Source organism: Hyposmocoma kahamanoa, unplaced genomic scaffold (assembly GCF_003589595.1).
Source record: "Hyposmocoma kahamanoa isolate Upper Pololo Valley unplaced genomic scaffold, ASM358959v1 78, whole genome shotgun sequence".
NCBI classification, from domain to species: domain Eukaryota; kingdom Metazoa; phylum Arthropoda; class Insecta; order Lepidoptera; family Cosmopterigidae; genus Hyposmocoma; species Hyposmocoma kahamanoa.
Window position 1 is genome coordinate 23,368,116 of NW_020653945.1, and position 15,758 is coordinate 23,383,873.

Genomic DNA, 15,758 nt, shown 5'->3' on the forward strand with positions numbered 1-15,758 from the left:
TTGACCTTTGTTTTCTACACGGACCAATAAACTCAATAGGACTGCTAATTTCTACAGATAGTAAGTCTGAAAACGATCAAAAACCCGTTTTACATCTAGATGGCGCTGATCGATAGCCTTGAAGTACTTTTATTGTGTAAGTGGCCGTGGCTGTCAATTAATTTCTCTACTCAGTTCTTTTCCTTAAAATTATTTTCTGAACTTTGACAAATATACGTTACAATAGTTGGCATTGTGTATTAAAAACTAGTTCATAAATTAACGTTAATATGGGTAGATGGCGTTAATCCTAAACAAAATAATATACTATCCATAAAAATCTATGCAGTAAGTGCCATTTAGTCCGACTTGTTTGTTATCACTAGAAGTTTAGTTAGTAGAGCTCGTTGTGAAAAAGTTTGTCCAGAGTAGTACTGCCACCTTACCTATTTCAGCCAAGCAGTGATGTGACCATTGCTGTATTCCAGTTTTGAAAGGTAAGGGTGCAGGTGAAATTACAGGCACATGGGACTTGTCAACTTATGTCTCAGAGTGACGGGCGCAGTGGTGGTGCCCCTCAGATTTTTGCCATTTAAAGCCAACACAAAGCAAGGACAGGCGTGTTGCTTACCATCAGGCGCACGACTTGTTCGTCCCTTCAGTTGATATTATAAAAAAAAAGAATAGCTAGCAATATCCATCAAAATCAATGCAATAAGCGCCATTTAGTTGTTTTGTTTGTTATTACTAGAAATTAAAGCAGCTTTGATAAATTATAACTTGTCAATGTAAAGCAAATTATTTAGAACTCGTACTATTTGGAACTCCTCGCGACGTCTGGTGTACCAAAAGGTACTAAATACCCGACTACGTCATCTTGTGTCGCGATTAGCAGTGATCTTTGGTTATTGGTCTATGGTTTTCTATAATTATGTTTACATAATCTGACTAGCTTCGTAGATTAAGTTAATATATTTTATACATTTAACAGCACGTAGTTTTACAGCTCGGATTCAAAAACAACGTTATGACACTAATAATAAAAAAACTACCAAAAGTGTGTGTAAATCTAAGCATGCTGTTGTGTACGTAAAAAGCTGATGGTAACTTTCTTTGGAGTTTGTCCACTAAAGGACGCACCACATAGCGCTAATGTGCTTTAGGCGCTTTATAACTTGACTAACATTTAAGTGCAAGAATATTAAGTACTTTGATTTTGAGTAACAGACATATTAGCGTAAATTCGGAAGAACACAAACTAAATTACCGTTCAATGCATCTGTGTCTATGTTATCAGTAAAAAAGGACCTATTTAGAGTATTTCAATTTTTTTAGGACGACCAGCTGCCAAATTAGAATTGTCCAATCAGACATTACAAAAATGACGAAACGTTCTGCCGGCAAATTTGATTAGTCCAATCAGAAATGGCTGCCACGATAGAAAGCGCCAGCTTTTGTGGCAACTGTGTCGCTATACTTGAGATAATATTTTGGCGTGCGAATTTTCACATCCAAATCGTTATACTCTTAAAGAGTGACATCTCACAGAAGCATCGTTAACTCGTAAGAACCAACCATGAAACAGCAAAGTGAACATGTTGCTTTTCTAGCCAAGTAAAATCTTATTCTTTAACAAATACAAGTTAGCGAACACACAATGTTTACTTGATACCATAGGAATATAAAACGCTCTAAATATACTATGTGATTTTTTCGCATCTATGAAAGGAACACTAGCAACGATTTCCCAGTTGTTGTCTTTATGGTACGCGGGTTGCAATATTGTGGGCTCGCCGATGTCGGAATCTACGAGATAGTGGCACTCTGACGGGTGTAAAAGTGTCCGACGATCCATTTTGTTTTGGTCGTTGAAATATGGATGGATTAGGCGTGTTGCTGAAAACAATTACAGGAAAATCTTACATAATAATTCTGATCATTATGCAATAACGAAAAAGGTTTGCAAGTAAGACTGAAAGATGGGAAGAATATTAAAGGTAATATGTAAAATACTAACAATCTCGCAGGACTATATCACAAACATCATAAACAACTTTTGTTCCATGACTTTTGACAAATCGCACTACTAATACAATAGTGTATTAACTCAAAATGTGAATTTATTCAATATAGCTGAAAAACGAATTACTCAGTTCCCGTGAAAGATTATTTTAATTAATAAAATAAATTGTAACCTATACATTTGTGTACATCTGAACAATTTCCTACTTGCTAAATAAAAGTATATTTAAAAATGAGTGAAAAATAATTTCATATTTTTGAGTTAGGACTGTTTTGTCCTGAACTAGCTCACAAAACGTTTGTCTCATTCTGGGTTAAGTAGATATATTTTAATTGTTTCTTATAATATTCTAATGAAAATTTTGTTGACATGTAGAGAAACAAATTTTACGTTCAGAAACGATATAATCTTGAATTTCTTTAAGTTACAACACTATTGTAATAGGAGTGCGAAATGATAATAAAGAAGGATGGCGAAAGCTGCCCCAATAACGACGAAGAGCCGTTCATGGACTTTGCTAGTATAATTTTAGCTTATATATATATAATATAATTTTGACCCATGGCTCAGATGGTTAGAGCAATGCTACGATGCAGCATGGACGTGGGTTCAAGTCCCACCGGCAGGCTGATTTTAATTCAAATGGGAATCTATCCGATCGGGTAGCCCATCCGAGTCTCGAAATTAGATGGGTTTCCGAGCGAGAAGATGAACCTGATTCCTGCTATATCTTTCTAATTTGTAAGTTAAATCAACTGTTGTTCCTACTTGAAACATCCAGCAAGTTGTGAACCGCAATTATGCGCCTCGAGTCGGAAGAGACGCAGTTTCCGATCGGGAGAGGCAATCAAAATCAAGCTGCTGGTAGACGAAGAAAAAACATTCTGTGTGTTCGACCTTTGCATTCATAATCGTAATAACCTTTTAAGTTTATCTTATACTTAAACTTTTGAAATCTCTGTTTGGCAGTAAGATAGTTCAAATGTGCAAGCATCATTTGCATCGGACTGGTTTTTACGCTAGCGCTTTCTTTTGTTATCACACAAAGTGAAATCTGACGAAGTCATGGAACAAAAGATGTTGTTTATGATGTTAGTACTATAGTACTGGGAGGCTTTTTGTTTACTAATAACCCGGTATGTATAGAGTACAACAAAATTATAATTAATTGTCTACATAGTTGAGATTTGAGGTGGAATCTCCACATAAAAAGGTAGTTTGGTTTCAATGTTAAACTTATCAAAACTGACATAAAAAATGGTTAAAAATTAGCGTGCTGCTTTATTGTGATCAGAGATGGACAGTTGGTTTAAAACCCTAATCAACACGCCCGGATTTTAACCCATTTCTCCCAACATTTTGGGCCGCACCGTCGAATCCGTATTCGATTGGTATAATTCCATACTCATTACAAATTATATAAAAAAAATCGTAAACAATTGTTTTAGACGAAACAGAGGCAACTCCACGCAATACTCATCTTGTAATTCTGTGGATTCTAACTACTAAGGATGCACATTACGCTTCGGTTTTTATAAAGATCGATTCGATGTAACGATTTTTTGTATTGATTTATTTCAATGCGATTTTCAAGCGAACCGATTCAATTGAAAGGCAAACCGACTCGTCTAGATCAGAAAGTAATAAACAATTATTTATAATAATTATTTATTTATTTATAACTTATTAAATTTGAACAAAACTCGATTCATAGCAAATATTTAGTTGTAAACAAAAAAAGTTTGTGTCCACGATTTCGGACATTCATGGTTTTAATCACAGAACAGAAAATACAGCAGAAGTGGTTAGTTAGCCTCAAACGCTTGCCAACTATAGGTCTGTTAGGACCTATGTGAGCGCAGTCCGCCATTGTCGCTTTGTACAGTATGTTGAGTCAATTCTTTCGCGAAAATTCTATAAAATCGTAGAAAAAGGCCTTATTGTTCTGTTTTGGAGTACAAAAATGATAGTCACACCAAAAATTGTACCCAATGTGGTATTTCATGTCATCGGCAACTCATTTTTTTTAAAAAAATTCAATTTCCTGTTTATCGAAATCATTTTTTCGTTACAAGAAACGAAAGTAAAGCTTACACCCTTGTAATAGGGTCGTTTTTTTTTTGGAGAACTAAATTAATAACTCCAACTCGTCGTGATTTAGCAATTAACCGCTAGATGGCAGGATATTGATTAAAATTTCAATTTAATATCGAAACGTCGTAACTTGCAATAGTAGATGTTGATGGCACTGAACTTTTAATGATATATTTTTTTTTTAACGCACACACTCAACATACAACAACAACAACACATGCCAAAAGGGTAAAGTTGAAATTATATTAAAAATCCAGAATTTGTTATTTCTTTTTAAATTTGAAATTACGACCAATCATTATCAAGATTTTGTAGTGTTTCAAATTAAGAAAAGTTTTAGCGACATCAGTTCCGATAGTAATCGAAGCTTACGGCACTTACATTGTTTGTTTTTCTCCCGTGGTTTTAACCGTTTAAATCCGGCGTTAATAGAGGTTAAAACCTGGGCGTTTGCCCATCTCTGATTGTCACAAAGTCATTGTATATTGACAAAACACGCGAGTGTTGTCGTTATACATACCATTTTTTTCACTGGAATACGGCGCCGGCAGTTGTCCCTTAAAATCGCTTCTTATGAACCGAATATTACTGCCTCGTGGTATGTGGAAGCTTGAAGGATATCTATACCAGTCTTTGCCGTAGCAGATGTTGAGTGGTTCACTCGTTGGTGGCAGATGGTTGAGAATCGTCATTGGACCATGGTAGTTGTTGTAGAGGGCTACCGTTCGAGATATTCCTGTAAAATTTGGAATTATAAGTATGTGACGATGAGACTTCTTTCATCGTCATCCCGCCTTTTTACCACCCTTTCTGAATCCTGGTGTATAATCCATATTCAACAAAATGTAAACAAACAAGTCACTGACCCGACCATAAGATGCTTTAGTGATGGCCAAATGCAATGCCATTCAATGAGTCGATTTATTCAATTGAGTCATACTAGCGGTTTTCCCTACATAACCTATTAAGGATATTTAAAATTTCCGAAATCTTAATTTTAAGTCGTCCTTCAAATTCTTAAACTTAGATACTCGTTCAATTGCGATTGAAATATTCGATTTATTAATCGATTACAAAAACTTTAATTGAATGAACTGAATGTTTTTTTTTCGTACAGCACTATGCAACTATAGATAAGTCATAAATGTATAGATGGAAAATAACCTCACTTTTGGACTACCATTTTCCAAATACAATTTTACGATGCTATTGAAATAAGTATTGTTGGAAAAAGTGACGAGATATCAAGTCGAAAACTTCGAAATATACGTGAAAGTGTTACTTATTTGATTTATTGAGTGATTGATTTACAATTTTAACCAAACAGTTTCGTTTACTATTTGTTGAAAATGGATTAGAACAGACTATACAAATCTCTTTTGTATATATATTTTATAGTGTATTTAAGTTTGTATTATATTTAAATTCTAAAGAACAATGGCAAAATAATAGTTAGAAGAATTCCTTAGCGTCTTCAAATGTCTTAATTACAAGTTTGAATAAAATAAATTCATTAGGTTTTTCAAATTATAATAGCAACTTATCTAAGTCTGGGAATAAAATCATATTTAAAAGAAACTCTAATGACTAATAATAATTAGTATGTAACAACTACCAGTTTCTTAACGTTGAGCGACATCTAGCCGCCAAAAAAGGAATTTCATTACCTACTTATGTGGTAACGCCACACATTATTTTTATTTTTAAATTTCCCATATAATTTTTATTGGCTATGTTTATTTTCACATTCAAACCAATATCCGCTTCTTTGGTGATACTTTAATTTCATTAGTAAGGCATAGCATCGAATCTTTCTGTCTCCCTTTTTTCACTGTGCCAAAATGCCTTTGAGTGAAGGGAAAGAAGATAAGAAGTCGCCACTAGAGTGCGCTGGCTTCGTATTTGCTGGCTCGCGTTACGGCAAGAGAACCTCGCCGCGACCACTTCGAGAAAAAGAAATAAAAGAAGATCGAGACGCTACGCTGTTCCACGTAGAAACGACCGCATTATTTTAAGTGATTTGTTTGCGTGTGGATATTCCCCTGGCGACGAACACCTCCAGCGTATACGGCCCTAACGAGGAGTTCAAGGTACGGCACAGTGTTTCTTCATAATATTTCTTTCTATTTTTTATTTTTCTCGACGCTAAAACCGTAAATCCGACTTTCCTTACCTTCTTCTAGAACCGCGCCTTACAGTCCGCACCACCATCAAATTTATTAGGTTGCAAAACCTCCCAACCGCTCCAGTATGGATATGGTCCACATTTAATTCACGTAATGTCAAATGTACCGAATCAAACGATTTGTCGAGCTAATAACAGATTAACTACTTTATTTCTTCTCCAAAATGCCACGCGATGCCTTGCGCAATGCGTTTTGACCATACCAGTATACAAAATAATTTCCTCAACAATTATGATAGCACCTTGCCTGTATGTAGTAGTATTAGGTAAATAAATTTCGACGCTTGTATGAAGTGTCCGGGGTGTGGTACAGGCTTGTCACAGACCTCTTTCACTTAAATATAATAAATAAATCTAAATAATAAAATAAATAGTAAATAATAAATAAATCTAAATCTTAACTTCGTCCGGTTCTCAAGACGCTAGTGCCTCGGGTGGACCACCACGGATGCACAAACAGTACCCTCCGTATTTTCCAGATAGGTGCCGGAGCTGTAGGCACGCTCATTTCCCGTTGCGCATTGCACAACTAGCGGTTGCCACCGCTAAGCCGTTGACTCTAAAGTCCACTACCAAATCTCCTCATTGGTGGCGGAGCTGTAAGGCACACTCACTTTCCCACTCCGAAAAACGTTAATCCAATTACCTAAGCAGCTGGAGGATATCTCGCTCCCTTAGAGGACGAAGATATTTAATACTAAAGTGTGTAGTGTGTTTATAATTCTAACTGAATATACTAACCTATAATACCAATGCCACAAGCAGCCAAAATCATAACCTGGCCAGCATATTCCGATGCCAAATAGTGCCTCCTGTCCTTTTGCCATCGGAAGACCTCCGTGCCTAGCCAGAACATCATCTTCTGCATGCAATCAAGTCCTATGGCGCCCCCCAGGACAATCATGCTGTAGACTGGATATAGGAACCTGGAAAATATGGATAATAATTTATAATAAATAAAAAGATTTCAATGCTTTCAAAAAGATTTCATGTTTTTTTTGTATACAAAATTTTAAATGGGATAGACAAATGACATAGTCTAAAATTACTTAGCTCCAAATTATTTATCGAACCACAAACAATTGTATAAAAAATAATCTCAGTACCTCAAAAGTTCGCGAAATTACATCTACTTCACAAGTTTTATTGAAATCGGTTACCGAAAAGTGCGCGAAACAGGCACATTGCAACCAAAACGCTACCGCTCATGCAAGCGAGGCCACACCAACATCGTACGATCTATGACGTTGGCGCCTGCACATCGTATGACCAGTGACGTCACATCATGCGCCTCACCGCTTGGATATCCAGCCCTGTGCGCCAGGCTCCTCGCGGCACTCTGCTTGCTTCTCGCTTTTGAGACAGACGCGCTCTTTGCTAGCTTTATCGCGATTCCGTATTTTTGTAAAATTGTATTTGCTCTTTTTTGTATTTAATTCTATTAGTAAAATTCATATTAGTAAACTTCATATTTATCCATCTAGTATATATACAAACAGAAATAGAGACGAAATGTCATTTAATTTATTTGAAAACTATTCTGCCTTATCTTTACTGTGACAACTGCGCTCCGATTGGTTAGCCCGAATTCGAAACAATTGACGGGTGTCGTCAATTGTTTCACTTCAAATGGATAAGTTAACTTGAGTTTTGCTATAATGGACGAAAATTGCAAAATCACATATTTAATATTTAATTACCGATGAAATTTGATTCCGTTTGTCTTGTAATTAGATGTTTTGCTGTTTTTCCCCACACCACCGAATGGAACAGCGCGCCATTGTAAGAGATATTATCTTTATTACAATAAATACAGAATATTTTTGGAATATACGGAGACGTACACACAGGTTAGTTGTTGGCGCTGTACTATTTCAGCTTTCTAATTTGTAATTAGAGTGCAAACGAGAGTTGATATTTATAAGTGATGTATCACTGATGTGTTACCAGGAATGTATGACGCTTATTTCGTCTCTTTCTGGTTATATACTCGATGTATTTATCCTATCAAATAATATGCTTCATTAGTTTTCGCGTACCTTTCCTTCTCATTGCTATTATTGATATAATCAGTTTTAACTAAAATAAGATCATTCAAATTTACGCATTCGGGTTCAAGTCCCGAATCGACAGTTGGGAGTTGACATACATCAACCACCTCACCGGTTTCATCCCCCAGTTTTCTGGGGCCAATGCTGAGGTACCCTCTTCCCAATAAAAAAAAATCATCAAAATTTTGAAATCGGTCAAAAATATTTTAAAGAATGAACATGGTCGTCGGTTCGCAAAAAAATTATGAGATTCAGTGACAGAACGAGCAAGTCATGCGCCTGGTGGTAAGCGACACGCCACAAAGCTCTAAATCGTAATATAAAGTTGACAAGTGCTTGTCATTTTACCAGCACCCTTACTTACCTTTCAAAACTAGTAATGCAGTGGTACTCAACAAAACTGCTTATCGACAGAATAGGTATGATATGGTAAAAATTCTTCAAAAACGTGAAAAATTAAGGACTTAAATTTGCATTGAATCGTTATTCAATTTTATTTTGTGAAGTTACTCCACTAATTTGTTATAATTATTAATACAAAGATCAAACACTTAGAAAAAATTCCTTCGATCCGACCGGGTTCGAACCAACGTCTTCTAGCAAACCGTACCAGACACTATGCCAGCTAAGCTTTGTATTAATAATTATAACAAATTAAGGACTTATTCAAATTAATACAAACCTATTTATAATATCTGTTTTTGGAGTGAAAGCTAAAGTAGAGGATACCTTTCTTCCTTATGCGGCTGCAGCATAAAGACGGCCAGCCACAGGTCCAGGGGCAGCAGCGTGAGCCAGTAGGGCTTGCAGAAGGTGGCGCGCAGGGTGGAGCGAGGGGCCAGCGCCCGGCACACCATCAGGTGCACAGGGCAGCACAGAGCCAGTACCTGAAAGAAATGTGAATATTTCTTAATACATTTTCTTCACGTCTAATATCATATTAAGCTTTAACCGTTTTTCGCGTCTCCTTGTAAAGTTGACTTTTTCGACTTGTATCCCTTTTCACTAGAGCCACAGAATTTTATAGCAAACTTGAAGATATGTTACATTTGATGGAATGTGACCATTATGTGGCTATAAGATGCCAATTTCAATTAGGGGATATTTGGCAGGTTGAGGAGTTAAACATTGTGTTGAGTGACACGTTAACGATGAGGGCTAAGACTTGTACTCATATGTGAGGTCTTGCGTCTCACTACGAGGCGACACGATAGAGTATAAACCACAGAGATTGACATCACAATGCCGACATCGACACCCAAGTGTTACAGGCCTTATTAAAAATAAGAAGAAACCTAAGCAAACGGTAACGACTATAATTATTTGAATGGCCCAAGGACACATTACTTCACCGGCCTTCCTGGCAAGATTAGGATAGGACACAATTCCATTTGTGAATGCGGACTCGGGGTGGGCACTTTAGATCATATATTTTTCCCCTGTCCAAATATACAACCCCACCTGTATGACTCGCTCCCTAAAAATATACCTCATCCCATTATATATATTTATAAACCCACTCTTTTATTCTAGTTTTTTATATTATATAGTGTAATTTGTATCTTTATGTTGTCCCGTTTTAGATTCTCATTATACCAACGGATCTCCGGCTATCCTATCGCACATAGTCACACCAACTTAGAAGAGTCTTTTTCAACCCTGACATTGGCAGAATCATCGTGAAAATCGATGGAGCCACTACAAAGAAATTGGAATTGAAAATAAGATTTAAAAAGGAGCTCTACTGCTACTAAAGCAATTCTACGTAAAACACTTACCCAAACAAAATTGAAGTTCAAGAATCCATTAATAAAATAATATGTCCACGGTTCAACTCCGTACAAGTCAGGTCCATGCTCGGTGAAAATATTATATGCAATAATATTCCATGGAGCTATGACCAGCCGTCCATAATGATACGAATCCACAGCTATGGTTGGCAGCAAGATGATAATTAGGGAAATGAGAGACCATTTGAAAAATTCCACAAATTGTCGCTTCAATATTAACATATCGACTGCAATTGGAAGGCCAATTAGTGCGGTAAACGGCCAACCTGGAAAAATTTATATATTTTTTTGCTGTAACAACCACTAATGTTTATTGTTATTGTTGATGGTATTCAATTATACACTAATGTGTTTAAAAATGAAGACAAAAGGCAAGGGAGTGAGTAATTTAATATGTTATAGATACAAGGTTATTTGCAACAACTGAAAAATTCAAAAATTCAGATAATTAATTTCAAATTTTTTTAAGTTTTTAAGTTTTTGCAAATGTATACTGTGATAATTCAAAATTAAATGAAACCTATTGTATGCCTAAAATAAGTAAATTTTCTCACATATCACTTTCTTTTTATGACTGTGTATTTCCTTTAATATAATATTAAGTGATGAGATTAAATTTCACAAGGAGCTCGACTGCTACTGCAGTGAAAATGCTACAATTATTTGCTAGTACTTTTACTTTTTTATATTACTTTGTATGTTCACTACCTCTAACATTTCGACTCAAGGACTTGAAACCGAGGTCATTAAATAAATTTAAAAAATAAGAATGCAACTGAAGAACGGAAATCCAATGTTATGAAATAAATTTAAAAAAATTTTGCCCTAGTGTTTTAAAGAAATATTTCGATTTATGAAATAAATTTAAAAAATGATTTCGGCACAAAAACACTTCGACAAATAATAACACATACAATTATCTTAATCAAAAGACTCACTGAGCAGAGCATTAGCTGCCGTAAATAAAACAGCGGCCGGGTATCGATTCCGCCACCAGCTGGCGAGCGCAGCAGACACAAGAGCTAAGCTCCACGAGGAAGGCAACATAGCAGAGCTCGCAACGAAGCTGCCTGCAGCTAGTAGAGTCAGGCCTAGCCATATTCTGCCTACATGGACCCCAAACTCGTGACACACTGCCCTGTAAATAGGTATTTAAACAATGAGATGTAACACTCACTGACTGTAATCTTCGCTAGTGGGTACACACAATTTTATACATACAAAGAAGGTGGTTGAAATCTATATACAAAATTGGAAAAAATATGGGGAATAAACAACCTAGAGTCAAAATAATAACGGACAATTAATTTGTCCATTGTATAAGCTTACATTCCCCAACATTGTACCCGTCAGGGTTATGTCACGGTTACATTCCACCAATACATGATACAGATCCTCTATTTTATTGCAAGTACTGCACAATGGGGATGGTTTAAAACCCATCATATGAAAGAATTTATTAGTTGCAATGTGACCAGAACGCAGGATAAAAGCCAATATAAGATATTTCCTTGCTATATTTACAGAACCAAACCATGGTAGCCACGGTGGAGATTAGTTTATTATAATTATTAATACAAAGATCGGACAGTAAGAAAAATTCCTTCAATCTGCCTGGATTCGATCGAGCGCCTTCGGCATACGGTATGCTGATGATGAAGTATGAAGAATAAATTTTCAGACAAAATCAGTCCACCGATGATTAGTTTTAACTTTAAACTAAATCTATGGTTTTAACTTAATAACTAAGTTACCGTTAAAACTTTATGGCCGCTCACAGCCCATGTTTGAAAACATGTAGTTCAATATGTTAGCTGAGAATGACAAGAGTCGAATTGGTTAGCTATTAATTCAGAATGTCATTGACACTCCCCCGTATACGATGAACACACTGATGCAGTCTTTTAAAATTTGTCTACAACCGTACCTGAAGCTCTAACCTTGTGACGGTGACCTCCTTATACCGTCATCCCACCTTTTTGTATCGCCTCTCTCCATTCGTATCGTATCGTTTTTTCTTCTTCTAGTCATATTTAAATTTCAAATGTTGAATTGTTCCATTTTACCTTGCATTCTGATTTTGTTTCTTTCCATCGTCACTCTGTACCCGATCGCGGCAGAGAACACATCGTCTTCCAATTTTTTGGACCGTTTACCACTTACTTAAATCTCTTGTACACCGTTTACATTTTAAGATACTGTTATTGTACTGAATAAATTCCTATAAACCGGACTTTCGTCTTTTCAACTGCTAAAACTTGCTAAGTAAAACGTATGGAGGCTGCGTGGGTTGCAGAGGCTATTACTACCCTTGGATCAAGCTGTATTACGCTACCCAGGCTATTTTACAGTCCACCGAAAGCCGCCAGCACCAGCAGCGCTATTACAACCTAGAAGCCTAAACAGGGCCCTGAAAGCGTTATAATATTAGACCCGCAAGAAATTGAAGGATCTACACTTAAAATTGGGCTTTAATATCATCATAATGATTGTCTTACTTGTAAAAAATGAGTTCAGCACACGCCGAAAGCACAGCAAGTAGAAATCGCAGAGAGTAGAACACAGTCACAGGTGAGAAAATGAATGACAGCATTTTGGCAGGTACAGCAAATAGCCACAGCGGCATGTATGACCGAATGGCATAGACAGGACTGTACTCCCATGTTTGTAGGCCAGTTCCATACACTACAACAATTCAATTTATTAAGTGTGTGAAATGATAGATAGAAACATGTAAGTATGTTGTGGAGTAAAAGATAATGTAGCAATATGAATAAAAAACAGAACGCTTCTAGAGAAATATTACAAAAATTTTATGCATTTGGTGTTAGTTACTAAATATGTCACAATAAGTAACAAGTCTCTCATGTAAGTGAATGCATAATTATTTACAGAAAATAAATTCTCAAACTACAAAGCTTTGACAGTTCAGTCATATAGAAAAAACCCATTCTTTAGTGGAATAAGGACACAAAAGGAAAGGTCAACTTCGGCAACCCTATCTACATTCGAAAGTGTCAAGTTGTGTATCAGTATGTTAAGTATAAATGAAGTTTTAAAATGTTGATTATCTTTATTCTTTTTAAATTGATGACTTCTTTAATGTTGCTGGGGTAATCACAGTCATTATTTACTTATAACATATTTTCCAAATTATGTGAACTTATGGTTATTTTTTCTTTTTCTAGGTTTTTGTTTTTCCTTCTATTAACTTTTTCATATAAATAAATTTATAACTTACCTAAATAGTGAAGAGGTTCCCAATAGTTGAATGTTTCATCGCAGTCTGAAATATGGCCCCAATAGGCAGATGCTAATCGTGCAACCAACAGCAGTGCCAATGCCACTGCTCCACCAGGATATGCCAAACTTTGTAGGTCTGTTGGTGCACTCGTAACTATGTATTCTCTAAAAATAAAAGACATGAAATATAAGAACTGGTTAATGAAAAAAGACAATCTAAATATTGAACATTATCATTCTCAACACACATAACAAGTGCCTTGCAAAAAACAGCTCGCTATACCACACTATTATTCTAAACCTTCTTTCCCATAAATCCCAATTATACTAAGCAGTGATACCAGGATGATATCAGGTGCACGGTCAAACAACATGCTGGACCATTCCCTTGATTTTCCCATGGAATGCTAGTAATATTATAACTACAAAACTTCATCAAGGTTTTCGCGATTGTTACACATAGGAAATGAAACAATTTTTTTGAAAAAATGGATTGAAACGAAGTACACATCAGAAAATATCAAGTTTTTAATTTAAAAATAAATAAATAAATGCTCTACTGTAATGAATATCACATTAAAAACTTGGCCTTTACTGCCTGTGTTATTTACCATAACCCAATTCTAATAAATGTATAGTGAGCTAAGTCACATTCACAAATTGTGCAAGGACTACGTACATTTTTAAACTCCTCCATTATGCTTGCTCTCTTATTATGCCATTCACAGGTAAAGGAACTCAAGCCTTTACATAAGTATGAAAAGACATAAATGGAAGCAAAACAAGTATATCACGAATGTAAAAAGTAGGGCTACACATTAAGAGACAAGTGTAAGACTAACCTCAAAAGTTTGCTTATTTGACTTTGGTGCATTTTTAAAAACTACATCTATATGCCAAGTTTTATTGACATTGGTTAATGGAAAATGGGTGAAATTCTATAAATCATACTCATTCATTATTTTGGAATCCATAGAGGTGGTATATTTTCTTTAAATTAGAATGGGACCATTACTGAGACACCCCCTTTCCAACAAAAAAAAAGGATTATCATAATCAGTTTACAAATATACAAAATAAAAATGTTGGAGCAATCACATACATACACCCAAAAAAGTGTACAGATAAATTGAGAACCTTCTACTTCTTTGAAGTTAAGAATGTGTTTTAATAAACAATTACCTATGGGACACTGATGTCTTTCTGAAAATGTATACTTTCACAGAAAAAAACTAAGATAAGCTCTATATTATGTATGAAAATGAACTGTGGCAGGTATCACAAAAACATTAAAGGTTAGTATGTATAAAGAGGGTGAGAAAAACAGAATATTCTTGTCAATGACGCCATGCTACGCATCATGCGTCATGGTTTACCTCTTCCGAAGCTTTCAGGCGTCTGGATGTGCGCCAAACACTTGTAACAGAAAATAATTAGCGATAGACCGACAGGAATGGAACCTTCCTACATCCATGTTACATTTACCCTTTTTACGTTAAATGTATAGCTTGTTATATAATAGGTTTTCAAAACAACAGAGAAGGCTGTTTAGTGCAATATATAATTGAAAATAAAAACATTTCTTACCCCTCGCTGCCTTTACGTAGACGCTTCCCTTTAAAGCTTGTTGTCCGTTTTGCTCCATTCTTATTATGAATACTTCTTTGCCTTGCTGTTAACGGCATTTTAAAGCATTATTTAATTACACATATATTAAATTTAATGAATTAATTTTAATGATTTTTCTATTGTACGCACGGACATGCGTTTTCCATTTCCCATTGATTAGTATTTTTGACTTTGACAGTTACTGAACCTGTTCGGTTTATAGTTAACAGGAACGTTGTTTACTAGCTTCACCCTTCAGATTTAAATTCAACTTGAGATAAAATTTCAAGCTTGATGAAATAAAATAATAAGAAATTTCAGGAAGAGGTCACTGCCGCTTGATGTAATGACCCTTAACACAAGTAGAAGAGTTCCTTTGCGCAAGTAGCTTGCATCTTGTTACTTTCCATGCACCTTGTTTATTTATTGGCAGGGTGGGATGGTAAGGGATCTTTCGGCATTCCCAACATGCCAGCGTAAACTAACGGCAATTGCATTTAAATAGTATACTGAGGCATTATGCCGCACTATCTTTAAACATACCGAAGCATACCGTCTGACGTCGTGGTCGCGCCTAGCCTCTCCTCAGATCAGTCGTAACGTTGAAAGTTTATTTATTACCAGTGGATATTTAAAATTGGTAGTGTAGCTGATGTAGAAAATCGATGAAGAAAATTCTGACAAAATTTTCACGCCAATGTTGTATATGTTCATTAAAATACATAAGTCCTTAATACTACCACAACACGACATTGACAGGGGTCCAAAATATACTCCCGGACACA

General features: G+C 35.7%; 1 protein-coding gene across 1 annotated transcript; it reads right to left on the reverse strand.

Moving 5' to 3' along the window:
• Positions 1-1,460: 1,460 nt before the first annotated feature.
• On the reverse strand, positions 1,461-15,050 carry LOC113233112 (alpha-1,2-mannosyltransferase ALG9). Its single transcript, XM_026468099.1, has 9 exons — positions 14,953-15,050; positions 13,364-13,530; positions 12,621-12,807; positions 11,061-11,260; positions 10,111-10,388; positions 9,062-9,219; positions 7,023-7,207; positions 4,617-4,832; positions 1,461-1,875 (listed from the first exon to the last, which is right to left on the reverse strand). Exons 1-9 carry the CDS (start codon positions 15,048-15,050, stop codon positions 1,586-1,588), a joined length of 1,779 nt encoding a protein of 592 aa, XP_026323884.1. The 3' UTR covers positions 1,461-1,585.
• Positions 15,051-15,758: the final 708 nt, after the last annotated feature.

What these genes read in the sequence shown, in the direction of transcription:
- LOC113233112 (XM_026468099.1), bottom strand. Translation starts at nt 15,050, where the DNA reads ATGCCGTTAACAGCAAGGCAAAGAAGTATTCATAATAAGAATGGAGCA. An exon ending in TGAACTTCAATTTTGTTTGG is followed by an intron (nt 9,220 to 10,110) that starts GTAAGTGTTTTA and finishes CATTTCTTTCAG; the next exon opens with GTACTGGCTCTGTGCTGCCC. An exon ending in GTATTCCAGTGAAAAAAATG is followed by an intron (nt 1,876 to 4,616) that starts GTATGTATAACG and finishes AATTGTTTTCAG; the next exon opens with CAACACGCCTAATCCATCCA.